At 33.5% G+C, this 19,631-nt stretch overlaps 2 protein-coding genes across 2 annotated transcripts; one reads left to right on the forward strand and one right to left on the reverse strand.

Moving 5' to 3' along the window:
- Window positions 1-1,196: 1,196 nt before the first annotated feature.
- On the forward strand, window positions 1,197-10,275 carry LOC134265964 (uncharacterized). Its single transcript, XM_062748162.1, has 5 exons — window positions 1,197-1,218; window positions 2,491-2,569; window positions 2,694-2,787; window positions 9,757-9,902; window positions 10,173-10,275. The coding sequence occupies exons 2-5, from the start codon at window positions 2,509-2,511 to the stop codon at window positions 10,247-10,249; spliced, it is 378 nt and encodes a 125-aa protein (XP_062604146.1). The 5' UTR covers window positions 1,197-1,218; window positions 2,491-2,508; the 3' UTR covers window positions 10,250-10,275.
- LOC134265963 (uncharacterized) lies at window positions 4,194-6,081 on the reverse strand. Its single transcript, XM_062748161.1, has 3 exons — window positions 5,715-6,081; window positions 5,312-5,530; window positions 4,194-5,102 (listed from the first exon to the last, which is right to left on the reverse strand). The coding sequence occupies exons 1-3, from the start codon at window positions 6,000-6,002 to the stop codon at window positions 4,593-4,595; spliced, it is 1,017 nt and encodes a 338-aa protein (XP_062604145.1). The 5' UTR covers window positions 6,003-6,081; the 3' UTR covers window positions 4,194-4,592.
- Window positions 10,276-19,631: the final 9,356 nt, after the last annotated feature.

Consider the following 19,631-nt stretch of genomic DNA (forward strand, 5'->3'; position numbering starts at 1 on the left):
AGATTTTAAAATGTACGAAATGAAAACAAATCTCGACGGTCAGATAAAACGTTCTCATTGGATTGTATATTTTACAAGCGAACCATATACATGTAAAATGCTGTTGATGAGTACCAGAAGTATTGTTCTATTGATAAATAGTGATTTTTTCATATTATTCGGTTCGCGAGTATATAACCAGAGAATGTCGCCTCCAACCGGAGGAGGCTATAATTCTAAGTTTTCGTAATGGCACCGGATCTGACGTTTTCCTGGAACGCAAAGTATCAAAATCGTAAAAAAGTCTGGAAAACGTCTGATATTTCCGACCAGAGCAGGCCTGGTTGCAAGGAAAAGAACGAATAATATTGCTCAAGTTACCACCAATATTAACTCTGATACAACTTGTTCTAGATGCAATTGATGCATTCTGAATATAAAATTGCTAAATGCATTGCCATTCAAGAACGATCGCGACGTTTATTTGTGTTGAATGTCTTGTGCAAATGTTTTGGCAGATCATGTGACATTGTTTACATTTGAATACCCACGAGTTTCCGGTCAAGTGTCCTGCTGAACAATAACTGTTTTTATTTCATGAATATACCTGTGAGCTGAAATCGAAGGCTTGAGGTGTCAAGAACATAACTATAACTCAGGATCTTTAAAACACAATTGCTAACATTTTTTATATGTGCAGTCGTACTTAAGTTTTAAATTGTCACAGTGAAATATAAAGCTTGTTTCATAACTAAATGGAAAATATGTTCAGGAAAAAAATATCGTTCTTAGCATGAAGGTGCTTTCATTTGGCATCAAACCATTTTGAAAATGCATATGTTTGATTTGTACTTTAACAGTGTCATACATGTAAAGTGCCGCTTCTTCAACAATCAAACTAAAAGTGCTAGAAGATTGCACATACAAGCTATAACAGACAATTTAAAGAACACGATATTAAACGACGCATTACAAAGTATTTTAACATAAGCACAATTTTACGAAATTAGACATAATTAGTATGTTGACTTAATCGTGTTGCAATTTTTAAAAATTAATTTTACCGCGGAGAATGCTTTTATGCACTTTAGTAATATTTATATATTTTTTTTGGTAATTCAACAAATTATAGGTACTCAAAGGTACATAGGTATTATAATCTCTTAAATGAACTGTATATAAAAGACAGAAGAGTGAACTCTCTATTGAGAAAATCCAGCTCACTCAGAATACGGAAAGGTATGATGCTTCATGCAAAGGCATTGCTTTCTTTTGGTGCTTCATTCAATTTTGCTAAAAGAAAGTTTCAAGCTAATTATAGTTTCAAATGCTTAAGTTTGGTAAATTTTGCATCATTTTTATTTATTTATTTTTTAATTGCTGCATTTACTGGTGTTTCTGTTTACGTTTTACATTGCATGAAACGATTACACTTATATAAAAAGAAGGTACGGTTTGGGCTTCATTGTGCCCTAAAATTTATTTTTCTTAAAATTTATGAAATTGGCTTTAACAATAGTTGAGTAGATCATTAAAGAATAAGGATTGAGGTAGGACCGTACTGGAAATATGACATCATTAATTTGGTACATTTCTAAGTTTAATGCAGAAAAGCCTCAAAATGACTCATTTCTGTGCTTATTTTCCTTTAGAAAATAATGTCTGCCACCGTCGCCCAGTTCAGTTTTTGGATATATTATGTAAACTGCTTTGAAACATCACATATTTCAAAGTCTTTCTGGGCGACTGTGGCAGAGTATGTTTTCTGAAAGAAAATTCCACTGAAAATTGATGTCTTCTGCAACTTTTTAAGAAAATACGGGAAAATGCACAAGTAATGACGTCACAATTAGCATTTAGGAGGTCATATGAGAAAAATGATTTCTGTTTTATTACTGCATGGAATTCCAATGAATCAGAAGGAATGAATTTTAATTCGTTATATTATCACTTTCATATTTTAGAAAAATATAGGGCTTAATTTGTATTGAAACTGTACCTTCTTTTCAAAAAATGTTCAAAATCTTAGTTTTATGGACAGTTATTTTTTTAATTGCTCTCCAAAAACCTGGCCTAAAGAAGTAGTATCTATAACATGTAAGCAAGATAAGGAAAAATATTCCGTCAATTTTTGAAGGGGCGGGCGTAATATATAATTTCCTCGCACTGTGAAGACTTTATTCTCTTTCCGACTCATCAGAAGAATGGAAAATTTTTAGAAAGTGAATATTTATTCATTTTCAAACCTTTCGGCATTTTATTTATTCTTTTTTTTCTTGATAAAAGTCTGAAATGAATCCTTTCTGGGCTTTTTAAAAACTAGTAATCTCTTAATTTATATGACTGAAACTACTTGTATCGCGCGACTTTTTCATGAATTATACATGAAAGCATTGCAAGCAATCTCTCAGACCAAACTAACCAAACTTGACCCCACCTTACGCAAAATATTAATAATATAATTAGATTTTTTTCAATGCTGATATAATTAACTGCAATGTTTTTTCAAAGGTTTTCCAAAGAACAAAGATGAACAAAATGTCAACAATCGTATTTTGTATATGCTGCGCCATCTTCCTTTTTTCACAGGGTAAGCAGTTTTTATAAAATTGGCGTAGGTTATTGTTTCTTTCGGGAGGGGGGGGGGGGCAAAATCCAACTTGCACTGTTAAATACATTTTAACAAGTACCTTTTATTTTATTCTATAATTTAGGAGCTGATGCGAATGCCTGTACATTTACCGAGTTGGCAAAGTGTAGCACCAACTTCGGTCTACCCTTATTCACTCCAAAACGACAGATTTGCAGGTGCGTCTTTTTTATGTAATATATAGATACTACAGCTGTTATTTAAATAAGCAAATGCAGGGGCATTTAATTAACTTATTATACATTGTTATTTACAAATACATTAGACAGAAATGAATTAAGTATTCGAGCTGAAATGACTATTAAATCTAGGCATATCAGAGCAAATTTTGCCCACTTTAAACATCAGATCTTGGATCTGTCATGGAGACAATAAACTGAGAACAGACAGTTTAAAAGAAGAAAGTACAGTTTGGGCAAAAATATGCCCGGTCCAGGAAATCAACTAAAACACAATATAAACTATTACAGTATATCTAATTTATAAAAATAGTAATTTTAAATTGATATCTTTTAAAACGCCTGAAATATAATTCTTCAAAGTACAGTACTGATATTTTGACGTCGCCCTTTTTAAAGCGAAATCAGACACCAAAGGATTTCACTTCATACTAATTATTTACCAAAATGAATGTTTGCGTGACGTGCTTTAGTGTACCATTAAGTAAAATGTTTATAAGAATTAATTATAAATATTTTATGATTATTATAAAGTCACCAACTTGATCTAACCAATGGAAATCAAAGGTCAAAGGTCAATTAAGTGCCTTACTTTAACCATGTTTTGGACGCTTTTAATTTTTTTGTTTTACTGCAATGGATGTTTGAAATGGTAATTATTAAATTATTCACTGAAGCTAGGTTATTATAATGAACTACATTCAGTTGAGAAAAATCTTTTTCAGATATGTATACATATAAGTTCTGGGTTGCTAAGCAATAAAAAAAAAGTTAACCTCGCTGTTGTTCAATCATCATTAACACAATTTCTCTTTCCAAGATTTACTAAGTTATTTAAGACATGGCATCATAATAATGCAGTTAACTTAAAAATATATGCCAATGAGCATTAAATTATACATTTATACATTTTTTAAAATCAATCACTATTCGTAATCTTCACTTTTTATGGGGCTTATATTTTTTTGTCCTGTCTGCTTATCTGTTTGTCTGTTTACCCGTTTTTCTGTCTGCCTTTTGTCAACTTTAACCTTCGCCATAACTTTTGAATCATGATAGATAGAGACTTCATATTTGGTATGCATACACCACTAATTAAACTCTTTCACATGACACCAAGGTTGATGACCATGTGACCTAGACTGTGACCTATTTAACTATGTGCTAAAAATAGCTTTTTTGACGTTTGCCATATTTTTTTAACCATAGAAGATAGAGACTTCATATTTGGTATGCATACTCAACTGATTAAGTTCTTTCAAATGTGAATGGCCTTAACTGTGACCTGTATGTTAAAAAATAACTTTTTCGAACTTTGTTGATGCTGGTCGCATAGTGTTTTACAAACACATCTTGTTTTCATTTATATTTTAGTAAGTCATTGCAAGGGTAACTCAAAATTATTTTATTGTTAATGAACACGTACACTGGTATAGTAAACCATATACTTGTAGGAATATTGCTTTATGGCTGATGTAAAACAAATAAATAATTTTTTGACAAATATAGAAATAGTATATTCACAATTCATTTGTCAATTTCATCTTTCAGAATGATAATCATTTAAAAAATAATTATTCATTTTAGCTGCTTGGTAATACATGTAAGTTAACAAAGTGACTCGATGAGGAAGTATCAACAAACTGAGAAACAACATTGTATCATTAAGCAAGAATGAAATGTAATTGTAGATATAAAGAAGTCTGTCACTTTCGAGCTCAGGCATAACTGTACAGTTTCATGTAACTGATCTCTTTCTATCTGTAATGCTTCCTCGTTTTCTATCACTCTTCCAAACCATTGTCATCACCATCACTATCCGATTCATCTATAATGTCCTGGATGTCAGAGGCGTCCTCCAGTGTTGTAGTCCAGTTACGAACCCCTTTCACCAACTCCTGATGACGCCCGAAAGAGAGGTACCATACAACACTGGTTACATGACCACACATTCCAACGACTCTAGTCCCAGCTTTACATTTGCAGTACCACCCATCCACCACTCCATCACTGAAACTAATCCAGCATCTGTACTGTTTAGCAGCTATATGTCTGCTTTGAATCTTAGCACTAACCAACCCAGGAATGTCATCACTTATGCAGATTTCAAATCCACCATCTTCATCAATGTGCTTTTTAGCATAGGAATGGGCCATGCGTAGTTGATATACTCCAAGAGTAAGTTGGCGCAATTCAGTCTCTTCATAGCATGGGAAATCTGGGGCAACATTCTCTGCATCAACTTTAGTCCAACGCAGCCCTCTTCTGTCAAGTCCCTCAGTTTCCACGCGTTCCTGTAAATGCAAAAAGGTTATTGTGCAAGTTAAAGTCTTTTACTAATTCAGAGTAATAGGAAATAGAAACATTCAACTCTTTTTTTATTTCAACAACTAGATATAACTATTTTAATGTTTAGTTCAGGGTAAGTTTTGTCCTTGACCTAAAGACAACAATGAACATGCCACATATGCATCATTATAAAACTACGAAAATATATATTTACCTGTAATGTGTTGACTCTTTCTGAAAGGTGAAGCATTTTTGCAGCAAGTTGTTTGTCCTCATCGGATGACACACTAAGTGGTGGCCTGTACTTATTGCACAGTGCCGCCACAATTCTCACATAGTCACCAATAAATGGGATTTGCGAGTTTGGTAACGTTTTAGCTAAATACTGCCACTGTTTCAGTCGCCCATTTGTTGCTTCTACGATCCAACGAACCTGAAAAATAAAAAAATAGAATGCTTAATAAAACGTACAACAGTTTTCTTCTATTTCTGCTCAATCTATAAATATATTATTGTATTTCATATGCAAAGTAATAATTATGTTATAGCTAATTGGTAAAAATATTACTCTAAATACAATGTAAATATATTTACATTAAAAGAAAATACTATAATACCTTTGTCACGACTCGAGACAAGTTAGAATCAGATGTGGAGAGCTGCTTGGATCCCCTTTTCATGAAAGCAGGCATCTCCATCCTGATTCCAATGTCTTCCAACAAATCCTGGGCGTCCCTGAAACCACGGTCGACAACAAAGACGTCATCTTCCTGTATCCAGCTCCTGATCTCCTCAGCATTACTATGAATCATGTGTTTTAGGATGTTGGCGTCATTATTCTTTGTGTCAGCCAGATAGGGCCCAAGAACCGATACAATGTATCCACTCGTTGTTACCACGATCATTGGTTTTACCAGGGGCCTATGTTTGTATAAACTGTATGATCGTCGTGCGAAAGCAAAATTTGAACTTTTCTGTATGTAGACATACGTTCCATCCAAAACCAAGATTGCAGGGTTTGTCGTGATGTCGTGGGTCAAAAGATCCCTAGCTAGCTCATGAGTGTGGTTGTGAATGACTTCTTCACGTGTAACATGCTGAAATCCAAGATTGGATGGCACGAAGTCTTTCATAAGCGCTGCTCTGGCAGATGCAATAGCTCGTCGAACCTGAAAAATGAGATACTTCTAAGTTAAAAAAAATACTAGTAGATACATGTAAAAGATGTCCTGTTTCAAAATGTGAGATAGAAATATACATAAAGATACATGTACATACATGTATATACAATGTTTACTTGTATACAATTTTTATAACATTACTTAAAAGTCTTACTTGAAACTTAGTCATGCAAAATAAAACGGCAAGCATTTTGTTTGAAAGGGCTGATCTCAGTTTCATCAACAGGATGGCTACACAAGTCCTCTTGCTTCGATTTTTGGAGGAGTTGATACTGGTAATTGTTGAGACAATGTCATGAAATTCAAGACGAGAAAATCCTGTCAGCACTTGATAGTCACTGTCGTCTAGGCTGCCTTCATCATCAAAGTCAAGCCTCGATTGCTGAAACGCTTTATCTCGCAATTCCTAAAATATTTTAAAATATTTTCATCATAAATGCTTTATTGTCATCGTTAATGTTATTAGTAATCCAATATATCCGGTATAATATATTGTGTATGACTAAGTTGGAAATAATAAATGATACCTTGATTAGATTGGTGATGGAAGTTTTGTTCAGTGTCGTGCTCTCACTCGTCTTAATCTGCTCCATAGCTTCATCAGTCATTTTCCCATTTTCCAAATGTCGAGTACAACACCTTGCACCAGACGGGATAATTATCCCTCGACTGATGAATACAAACATACGAACATGATGGGAAACTGTAACAAGTTTGGGTCCCTGTTTCTTGCAAACAAGGCAGTAACCATGGCTTTCGGTTGTTGATGGAATTGGCAGGGGAACGGAAGGAGGACTATGAAATGAGAGTCTGGTTTTCTTTGGATTTGGTGATGCGTAAGTTGGATCCTCTTTTTCCTCTTGGGGAGCTGGCCTTGATAATGTGAGTCCAGTGGCAAAAGATTTATTCTTTTTCCTACACTTATGACGACACTTATTACACAATACGTCTGAGTCTTCCACATTTACAGAAAAATGTTTCTGTAAAACAGAAAGAAATAAAGTAGCTGGCCGTCGTTCATCCTGGGGGATCTTCTTGTTGCACAGAGCACACTTATATCGTCTCTCATCCATCCTTTTAAAAAATAATTAAATCAATAAGTCAAAAGGTCCACGTCATCATGGTCATCTTAATCGATTAAATTTTGAAAATGATCGTAATACATCATGATTTACAGACATACACAATAAGCTGAATTTTAGTTATTATATGTATCCTCATTTGTAATGATCAGACAATTAAAAGAACAATTATAAGCCTGAAAATAAATATGGTTTATCAAAGAAAATCGACCCCATTTTAACACTTTTCAGCTTAACACACTCTTTTTAATTAAGAATTTTTTCTGGGTTAGCATGGTAAGGTTTGATTATTATTTTTTTTTTATTGTTATTAAATTTTTATCGAGTTTATTCATTTGAATTTATATTGATCCACCTGGCCTCAATCCCCAACACAAATCTGATGTAAGACCCAACAAATGGAAAAAAGCCGGTATGCATTTTTATTTTTTTCTTGGTTTACCTATTTATTTACTTATTTTATAGTGTGTTGACCCCCCCTCCTTCCGCACTATATCCCCCGAATTTGCATTTGCCTATGGTAAAAGTCTGTCATATGATCAATCAAATACTAGTTGATAATTTCAATTGAATTCATGCAGATCATTGCCTCTTTTAAAGAATAGTATTATACATTTTAATTTCAATATTTCAGTATATTATATTTTATTTATACATAGGCCCCAAACCAAACCATATATACAAAAAAAGAATAATAAAAAAATAAAATAATATAAATTCATATTTCCCAGAGAAACGGAATTTATGCTAGTTGTATAAAATCGGCAAAAATTTTGAGTTACCCTGTACCTTCCTAAAATTGGAATTCCCCTTCTTGACATTTAGTGTAGAGTGGATGTTTTTATTTACAACATATCACGGTAAAACTGTATCGTCCTCGCCTATTATGGTTTTACGTTTTCAATACACAAGAAATATAACACCATAAAAATGCAGATGCAGGATTTGCATTGCTATAATTATAATAAAAAGATAGATCTTAGCCACAGGCGTCATATACATGTAGATGATAGCTAGGATGGAACAGTCCCGTCTTAAAACTAGCTAATCTTGCAAGCACTTTAAGCTGAAATACATGTTCATTTTATCATTTTCTTGCAATTTTCAAGGATTACTTTAATCAAAAACAAACATACACAAAAATATCAAGCATACTGCAGATCTAACGCACACGGCACAGCGTCGTCTGCAACTTGCAAGCTGCATAGCTTGCATCTTTAGGTGACTGCACTCTTTACTACCTTTGTTTAAACGTCTAAGTATGTGAATTTTTTTTTTGAATGCTTCGTAATATATAATGATTTTCTATTGATTTGTATGTTTCTTAATTGGCTTACCTGGTTCCCAGGATTATGCAGGAAGAATCTGTTAAACGTTGGCACTATCTTTACACTGCTCTGTTTACACTAACCATAACAACCAAAATGTCAGCGTTCCGTACTTATGGATCAAATTTATCCGGTTTTTTTAAAATAAGAAATTGTAACAAATCAAAGCATTCTAAAATTATGAAATAAACTAAAAAAGATGTTTATAATTAAATGGTAGCCTTGGTTATCGTCCTCTCCTCTTCAATGAACTGAATATGCGCGGTGGTTTTAACACGGTGACCGTAGTTAAAAAATGATCTCATTAATATTTCAACCCTTCTGCCACTGTCGCCCGGAATGAAACTTTTAGAAATTATGCATTTTATAATAATCTTTCAATATACCAAAAATAGTTCCGGGCGACGATGGCAGAGATATTGAATTTATCTAATATATATGTACAAGGACACTGAAAAATACGAAAAAAGGGTTATCGCCCTTACTTTGATTCATTGTAACTTACGCATGCGCAAAGATAAGTTCATTTGAACATTATTTTTAAATAACCTTCTTGTTAGTCTATAATTTTATAAAGGAGAAATTGTTGAAACTTCAAATTAATTTTTCCTCAAAACGCCGTGCAGAATTATAAAGGAAACCGTACCTACTTCTTTCGATTTAGAATCATTATAGTTTGTCATTTAGATCACACACGTTATCAAACATTTGTAGGTTTGTAAAATATTCCAATTAATACATGCAGTTAAAAATTCTTGTGCTATCAACACTATTTCAAAAGTACATCGCCGATATGTCGCTGAAATATTGCCGAATCGGCGTAAAACATTAATCAATCAATCAACAATCAAAAGTACATGTTGTATAATTGATTTGATTTTTCGAGTTAAACCTGTTCTGTATGGACTTTGGACGAGTATGCACCAAGCATCTTTTGACGACCGGTCAAATCCGCCGTTTTCCTTATCATAACGGGGAGATGGGAAAAATTAATAGAAATTTCAGTGCGTATTAATTTTAATGGCCTTGTCATAACTGTAAAATAGTTTTGAAGATTGTTATATACAGTCTAGCAGCAAATGGAATCGCCTGTGTTGAGAGAGTGAACTCCGCCTGCCTGAGCAGTCGCCATGTTCCTGGAAGTAGTGACGTTCACATAAAAGGACTCCAAATCTTAGCAAGGATGAGGCAAAGACAAAAAGACAGGGGTTGCGGTAGATATGCTTATTCCTTTTTAACATGAGTCGCTTACTTATATCTTTTTTGTATTAATTTAATGCAATTGATAATTAATTAATAATAATTTTTTGGAAATCAAGGACCACCAAAAAGTTATTTTGACATTTTTTTCGGTAGATATTGTCTATTTATTTTCAATTTTAATGAAATGATGCATCTAAATTCATATGAAATTTTTCATAATATGAATGTATATTGTCGCTAAATAAATATCGTTTGTAATGTCTTTTTTCCTTTATTTGTAGTTAGTGGTGTCGGGAGACAGGAGACCAGTGTGTTTGTAATTGTTGTAGCTTGTTTGTTTGCATTGAATTTTTATTAAAACATTTGCCTTCCAAATAAAACATATGGATTTCTTTTTTTTTTTTTTTGGAAATCAATTGTATATCAAATATAACTTAATATTGAAAGAAAAAAGTTTAAGAAAAAAAGATTAAACTATATTTTTAAATATTGTTTTGTTGTTTTGTTTACACAATTTAATTAAAGGATTAATGCAAAAAATTCATATTATTATAATTTATACGACATTTTGATTCTTAATGGAATGCTGACATTTTTGAATAACCGTTTCTTGCAATTAAAAGACAGAGTCATTTTTCCCCAAATGATCTTCGAGAGATCATATTCTTTCTTCTAAATATTTAATTAAGTAAGACATTTTGGAAGAATAAACTTTTTGAGTTTTTAGATGTATTTCGAGGAAGGAGGGGAATTTGAAGTAGTAGAGAAAATATTTTTGTAAGCTTAGGACAAAAAAGTTATATCAGCATGTTCGAGATGAGATCATTAACGTTCAGAATTTGCCCCTTCCTTTATGGAGTGCCGAAACCAGTTCATCTTGACCACTCGAATCCCAACGTGGGCGCCAGATGATTTATACATTAGCTCAACCCAGTAGGAAGCAGTGTATCCGTGCCAACCACTTCTCAAGAACAACTGGACCTTTATAGCTGCACCGTCAAAATATTACATGTACTTATTCCAATGCGATAAGGAATTTAAATTCTGATGAATTTCAAATTCAAACCATGCTTAGCGCTTCCCAGTACTCTCAGTACTTTGATTTAAATGTGTATATAACCTCAAACAGAAGATGCCTCACTGTATTAATTTGATAAATCTAGGTCCGTTATTAGTACATTGTTATTGTACAATCATATATTAAAATTGTGTTATAATATTCCTTAACGATTTATTTATATTTTTGTCGTAACTTAGAGATAACAAGTTTTCTTGAAATTAAAGCTGAACATGCTTCTAAATAGGAATTCATTATTTACGGTATCTCTTTCTACGATATCAGTAACGAGTATATCATCGCAGTCGATGTCCCTGACAGCTCTATTTTCATGGGTAACGGCGTGGAATGGCGACCCGTTTTTTAAAGAATTGCTTGATGTAATTGTATCCTTTTAAATACAAAAAAAAAATTTAAAAAAAAGGGGGGGGTATTGTTTTTTAAACCTTTTTTTTTTTTAAAAATTGAAATAACAGTTTGATGCAAAGGAATATATATATAATAATTTATTTATCTGGATCGTACATCGACCAAAAAACAAAGGAAAACCAAATAAATAAGTATTAAATATGAAACATTTATACAAGCAATAGTCCAGTCAATTTAGCGTAAATATTGACAAAGGGTCAAACTAATTGCAACATTTTTATGGTCGTAGATTGAATCTAATATTTACACATTGTTATTTATAAATAAATACACAGTTATTTAGATAAGTATGTTTTCAAAATTCTAATTCTTAGCGATTCATTATTGTAACATCATGCTTTTCGCTGGAGGAATTGTTATAGAAGAGATCATTCGCATCGGAGCAAATCTCTCCAGCGTTTAATTGACGCTAGGGAAGGAAAACTTTTGTTTCAATGAAACATCGTTAATACTTATAATGTTAATTTCTTTTAACAGCACGAACGTCAAAGATGGGCAAATACTCAACCGTAGTATTTTCCACTTGCATTGTTTTCTTCATCTTTACTTCGGGTAAGGGAACTTATTTCAAGCAAACAACTTTTTTAACAGCTTATATATGCCTTTTTTCCCCAATGACCTTGATACGCGTTTCAAACGATAACGAAGGTCCGGCTATATGTTCTAAAATTACGTTGAGCCTTTTGCCTCAACGGCAGCTATGGCCTTTACGTAACAGAATCGATATTGGAAATCTGAAACAAGAGGCCGACGGACCTTGTAGGTCACCTGATTATCATGTAACAACTTTCCAACAATTAAATTTGGTTCGTATTTTAATCCAAAAGACATGAAATTAACAATTTTGAAAGAGGCACCATTGTTTATCTTAACTTTACACTTAGCATGCTTACTTTTGTTACTTAATACTATAAGAGGTAGATCAGAGTAACAAAGAGAAAATGCATTTCAACTTTATAACAGGAACCACTGACCCTGGGCCCATATTTCAAAATGTTATCATTAATTTTATTTCATCATAAATGGTTGATCAATAGCAAAGAGCAGCTTTCAAAGCACTACTTTATTTTCATAAACCCCCCCCCCCCCCCCCCCGGCAGTACCCCAAACCCAAGGGCCCTGAAATGAACCATTTTGGAAGAGGTACCTTTCTTCATCATAAATATACCTAGATAAATTGGCTTACATGTAATACCCAGGAGCAGAAGAAAACTTCCATAGAATTCATGCATTATAATCATTAGATTAACACCAGACCCCTGACCCTGGGGCCATGATATTCATAATTTTGGAGAAAGCAGCTTTGTTCAACATAAATATGTACTCGGTTAGTTTATTTAATACCCAGGAGCAGACGAAGATTTTTTTAAAAGAATTAATGCATTTTTCACTATATTATGAATAGAGCCTCGCCTTAACACCTGAACTCCTGACCAAGTGGTCATGAAATTCTAAATTGAGAAGCATCATCTTTCCTCATTATACATGTAACTATGTACCAAGTTCTTTGGTTATATGTCAAAAAGCAGAGACGATTTGAAAGGGTTTTGCATTTTCACTATGTAATCAATAGAGCCGTCAAAACACCAGAACCCCTGAACCTGGGGCCATGAAATCACAATTCTGAAAGAGGTAACCTTATTCAATATAAGAACTCCTGACCCTGGGGCCATGAAATTACAATTCTGAAATAGGTAGCATTACTCAATATAACAATGCACTTGGTTAGTTTATTTAATACCCAAAATCAGAGAAGAAGATTTTTAAAGAATTAATGCATTTTTCACTATATAATCAATAGAGACCCACCCACACCAGAACCCCTGACCCAGGGGCCATGAAATTCACAATTTAAAACAGGCACTCTTACTCATCATTACTATGTACTAGGTTAGTTTATTTAATACTCAGGAGCAGAAAAAGAGATTTTCAAAGAAATAATGCATTTTTAGTATATAATCAATAAAGCCCCGCCCTTACACCAGAACCCCTGACCCAGGGGCCATGATATTCACAATTTAAAAGAGGCACTCTTACTCATCATTACTATGTACTAAGTTAGTTTATTTAATACTCAGGAGCAGAAAAGAAGATTTTCAAAGAATTAATGCATTTTTAGTATATAATCAATAGAGCCCCGCCCTTACACCAGAACCCCTGACCCTAGGACCTACATGTAAAGTTCACAATTTTGGTAGATGCACTCTTGCTCATCATTACTAGGTACTTAGTTAATTTGATACCCAGGAGCAGAGACGAAGGATTTCAAAGAAATAATGCATTTTAACTATATAATCAATAGAGCCCCGCCCTAGCACTAGAACCCCTGACCCTGGGGCCATGAATTTCACAATTTTGGTAGGACTCAATGCTGATAACAATCATACCAACAGTTTGACTTCTTGATGTCCATGAGTAAAGAAGAAGATTTTTAAAAATTCCACTAATTTTTGTGGTTTTGACCCCCCCCCCCCCCGCCAGGGACTATGAAATTCACAATTTTTGTTCCCCTTCACCCATAGATGCGATAGGCCAAAATTGTTGAAATTGGTTCAGCGGTTTCAGAGAAAAGGCTGAAAATGTTCAAATGTTAACTCACGACGACGGACGAAAACGGATAGAAATGGGTCACCTGTGCTGACCTAAAAAGAGGGCAAATATGTACTTTATTGATACACATTTCAGGATGTGAAGCACGGACATGTACCGATCGCGAATTAAGGAATTGCATGCCAGCATATCCTTGGTTGCTTTTTCAGCCCCCTCGAATGACATGCAGGTATGTTTTCTCTGACGGAAACCATATTAACAATTGAAACAATGCCTTATCATCTTATTTCAAATATTCCCTCTGGAAACAAATATTTGTAGATAGTAATATGAGATCATTCGGTATCAGTGATAAGAAAAGTATGTCCGATCAACATAATAAAGACCATGTTGTTTGCAAGACGTCAAACATGGTTTCCCGGGATTAAACAGAAACCTATTAAGGTCAGACGACACGTTCCTCAAATATATGTTTTGTATCTCTTGGTATTATATCAAATTTTTTTCATATTTGTCAAACTTTTCTGATTTCCACATTGTTTTTAAAATGTTTTTAAATATATGTACACCAAAAATTGTGTTAATAGTGTTATAGGCAATTTAGAAGATTACCCATTAGGGTTATATAAAAAATATGACCCTATGGTATCGTGGCAAAATGCCTGGTAAGGTACCCTAATTTTTTGAGAAGAAAACTTGTTCAAGTATCTATACTTCAATGACGAATTCTTAGGAAAATTTATATATTTTTGAGGAAAGTGTCGTCTGACCTTAATGGTAAGGTTAATGTTTCTAGACATATGTTGTCCGCACAAAAAAGGGAGGCTGTTTTAAAATAACATCCTTGATGATAATTAATGAAACATATATGGAGATAACGAACAGTATTTCAGATTAAAAATCCATAAAACAAAACAAAATAAGAGCAGAGCAAACACAGTCCTTCAAAACAGAGGTGGGATCAGGCGCCAAGGAAGAGTGACCAAACCTCTGCCGACCTGTCACACCCACCGTGTGCTCCTTGTCATGACCGGGAAGAAACGGAAAAATCCGTTGTCAATTTAGTGTATTAATTATGGACTAACAATTAGTAAGAAAAACGTCAGTAAGCACTTCAGCCAAGGTGATTGTATCGACTAAACAACTGTAGATTCCTTATTTTTCGCGAGTACCTTTTATCGCGAATGGGATTTTCAAATTCAAAGCGCGAGAAGAATAATTCGCGAACGGACGTTTGATCAAGAGCTTTGACATAGATTTCACAACCATAAAAATAAAAATGAGTATTTTTTTCGCGATTGGTGCGCCAAATTATCCGATAATTTTTTCCACGCGTATATTTAGGAATATACAGTATTAGCCATTTACTAAGTCAAGGTAACAAGTAATGCCTAACTTAAACTCCCAACTCTCAATTCAAATTCTACCATGGTCAACTACCGTATAGCGGATTTTAGCGGGGTGCTTAATTTTGGCGTTTTGATGAAAGCCCGCTAAAATCTCCCCTTGGAAAAGGGCGTAGCCCTTTATTTGAACAAACTTGAATTCCCTTCACCCAAGGATACTTTGTGCCAAGTTTGATTGAAATTGGCCCAGCGGTTCTTGAGAAGAAGTCGAAAATGTGAAAAGTTTACGACGACGACAACAACGACAACGACTACAACGACGACAGACAACGGACAAATTTTGATCAGAAAAGCTCACTTGAGCCTTCGGCTCAGGTGAGCTAAAAATATAAATTGATAGACCGGAGAGCTGCAGTGCCACCCATTGAAAAAACTGTATATTTATTGCGACAAAAAAGTGCTCCCGGTTCTTGATTAATCAGCTAATAAAGAAGATGCAGTTTAAATTAACGATTATAAAAGATTCAACATAGAAAATAAAATATTGTAAAATCACATATTTTCATGGGGTCAAATTTTCGGGTTTGAGGAAAGAATATTGGTTTGTGGAGATTTGATTTCGTGCCTGGAAAATGTTAAGTATAAACATTCCTTTGAAATTTTCCATTTCGTAGTGGTCATAAATTCGTTGATAACCATACCTCGAAAACAACGAAAATTACCCCTACCCCTGAAAATTAGTGATTTTACAGTATTACAGTTGATGAAATTGCAAATCAGAATTTAACGTTTTCTTTCTTTTCTCCAGTACAACATTAGCTCAAATCAACTGTGTACATCAAGTTAATGCCGCCTGCCGGTCAAATCCCCGTAACTCTGGATATAGGGTCATTGTCCACAATGGTAACAAAGCCTTGGGAGCGTTAGAGTAAGCCTAGCAAGATCTCGGCGGCTGTGTGAAAGGCAGATAAAGTCTTCATCTTTAATTTTCCGCATTTGCTCATTAACGTTTTTTTTTTAATTCAAAAATTGATTTAAATTGTTAATTAATGAATATTTTAATTTTCAGTTTCATTGCCGCGAGAGTCACATTTTAATTTTTGCTTCGTAATATCCAATGTTTTATGTAAAGAGTTATATTACTATGAAGATATGCTATATTACTGATATAATTTTTTTTTGCAGCTGGAAGTAAAGGAGTTGAAACAAGTCTCTTGATCATTTTCATCTCTTGTTTGTCTGCCTTGAAAATGAAGTGAGGCTTCTTTACGGAAGCAAAGCATGGGACAATTTTTGGGAACCAGTATTTGAAAATCAACATTTTCTTGGTATTCAGACGTTTTAATATAAAATAAATTTGGAAACAGAAAAACTGGAACCTTCAGATAAAATTAGGACTGTTAAATACACAGGCATTGTCTCTCCTTATCACTTTCTTTTAACAAGATTAAAGCATGAAAACGTCTGCTTTGTTGATGTGTTCCATTTAATAATCAAGTTTAAAGTTCAGTAAAGAATACAAATCAGGTGCAGAGAAAAAAATAGATCTATTAAATTATCAGAGTGGACCGGTTTTATGCATCCTTTTGTTAAAGTGAAAACAATTATTTTTTTCAAGCATCCCCTTGAATTGAAACCAGTCACATCCGCATCCGCTGTGTGCTTCTTTTCATGACCTAAAAAAGGAGAAAACAGAAGGCAATACAGCGTTCAAGTAATTGTGTTCACCTGTTTTCGCTGACTGGATGGTATGCCGTTTCTAATGGTATATCATATTAAATATAAATGTGTTATCCTGACGATGAAATCATCGATTGCAAATCCGTTCACCCTTTGCCGTCTATAGTACAGCCGATAAAAGTTTCAGTATAAATGGAGGTTTTAAATAACTTTGCTTATTTTCTAGAAATCACCGCAAAGAGACATGATTCTGCAAAAAGATGAAATGATAGATATTTCAAACAACTCGCAATTTCTATTAATCATTTGATAAGTACTGATATGTCTTCCAAATAAAATTATAGAGATTTTTAATGCAACTTTCATCTCTTATCAATAAGCAAAAATGATTATTTGTTTTGATTAGTGATTGAAAAAATTGTTTGAATCATCAGAAAGGAGGAAAACCTTGTTCAACAAGTAAAAAAGGAGTCTGTTAGATAAACGAACCTGCTCAAATTCTCGTTTCATCAACTTGTTTGTCAATAATTTACCCTGTTGTAGAAATCGTTTAGACGTAGAGCATGCTCTTGCATATCTTATCAACTGAGATACATGTATGTTAACTCCGCATGCGTGCACAAGTCAGGGAAGTTGACGATAGAAAAGTTCAAGTCATCATTTTATCATAAAGCTTCGTTGTTAGATTATCATTAACGTCTTTTTCAAGTAAAATATATAAATATGAAATAGAATGTGTCAAAGTCTGTGGTACCTTTTACCTAATGCTCACCAGGATATATCGTATCGATAAAATAATGGAAATTTCAATTGTTAATTGACAGTACGTCGTCGGTATAGCTAAATGTCTAGTTGAAAGCCACAGCAAATGTTTTATTTTCAGGCTTAAGATTTTGCACAAAATCTGCTTCATATGAATACAAAAAAGGTCTGCTATTAACGGGACGCAATTAATACCCATGGAATTTCCAATAGATTATTGGAAGACCTAGTCTCCAAAAAAAAAAACATCATAAATATTGTCTGTCAGGAACTAAAGCGTCTTTTTGTTGTTGACTTCAGAGTACTTGTGTGTATAATCAAAATGCTTTAAACAAAACAATTTTGCAAATGACCAGTGACAAGGTAAGTACATTTTCGGATTCCATTTTTATTGAAAAAAAGCTGTCAATGATATTGAAAAGCCTGGACTATATCACTTTAATTTATCGCAAACAATTGTTTCTTCCTTAGAAAGGGAACTATGAGTATAAGTAGGACTACCACTTGTAGAATTACCCGAATTCTAAAATGCAATTTATATAATGAGCCTAACGAACAAAGACAATAATGTTACATGTTTGTCAGCAGGGACTATTACGTTCAGATCATGTAATCTTTCTAATTATTGTTTCACTTCTGGATTATTGAATACAGAAGAATAGATGGTTTTCGTATTGGCCCGCAGTCTTTTAATACGTGATTTTAACATGGATCTGATATATATAATACTTTCTAACAAAGTGTCAACGTCTTCTTTTTCATACCTGGCTATCTCCTGGCATAATGCTCAACAGAATCCATAATATTTATGAACCCCGACGCCAGGTAAAGGATCGGGATGCCGTATATTAAGGACCATTTAAAATACATGCAAGTAACCTAATGTCCTCATTATCAACCATATTTACCCCACTTTTAATTACGTGTCCAGCAGGACTATAGTTACAGTGGCTGGAACGTTATTGTTGACAACTGACACGAACGATCACGTTACACGAACGATTCCGCACGATTAAACTTGTTACACGAACGATCTTTCACGTTCACGATTCTACACGTTACACGATCTTACACGATTGTTAACGCAAACGCACGATTCCTCACTCAAAATAGTTAAAAATATTTAGGAATCTGATATTTTCAAAACGAAATACGGCTTAATACTTATTTAAGATTCCAAAGAATTATCAATATTATTTCAAAGACTTTGAAGAAAAAAACGGAAAATGATATTTCTGTAACTAAATATATGCAAGGCTCAATATTTTAGATTAAAAATTAATAATTATTTCTAAGGTAATTCTCCGATAAAAAAAAAACGGATTTTGTTCGTTCTATTAGACGATGTACATGTATGTGGGTCGTATATATGATTGAATTGGATATCATGATATGCAGAAAGGGGGATATGACTGAACAAAAATGGCAGCATGGAATGACTTAAATTATAATAACAAATGATAAGGATAAAATTTGTAATTATAATTTAAGTCATTCCATGCAGTTATGTTTCCAATGATTCAATGTCTGATAAACTTGCCAATTATTCAACTTTTTTATTTGCAGAAATTTAAAATTAATTAATTACAAATAGGCTCAAGAGATATACACAGATAATCAAAACTCCCAAAAATCATGCCTTGTCCATGTATATTTGTCGACTAAACTAGTTATGTAAGCATTGAGAAATGTTTATTTCTTTGTAAAAAAAATGTATTTATTTTCATTAAATTGATTTCAAGGTTATCTTGACCACAATAAGAAGTAAATAATTAAATTCAGATTTTTCACAAAATGCGTTAAAGATCAAAGTACGGTTTACCACAATACTGATCGCGCTATTTGACAAGAACTTAATAATGTACGACTTACTATATTGCTTGTTTACGGGTGATAATTAGTTCGTTCTGATTTCT

Source organism: Saccostrea cucullata, unplaced genomic scaffold (assembly GCF_032062105.1).
Source record: "Saccostrea cucullata isolate Sc308-1 unplaced genomic scaffold, CSIRO_AGI_Scuc_v1 ctg10531, whole genome shotgun sequence".
Taxonomy (NCBI): Eukaryota; Metazoa; Mollusca; class Bivalvia; order Ostreida; family Ostreidae; genus Saccostrea; species Saccostrea cuccullata.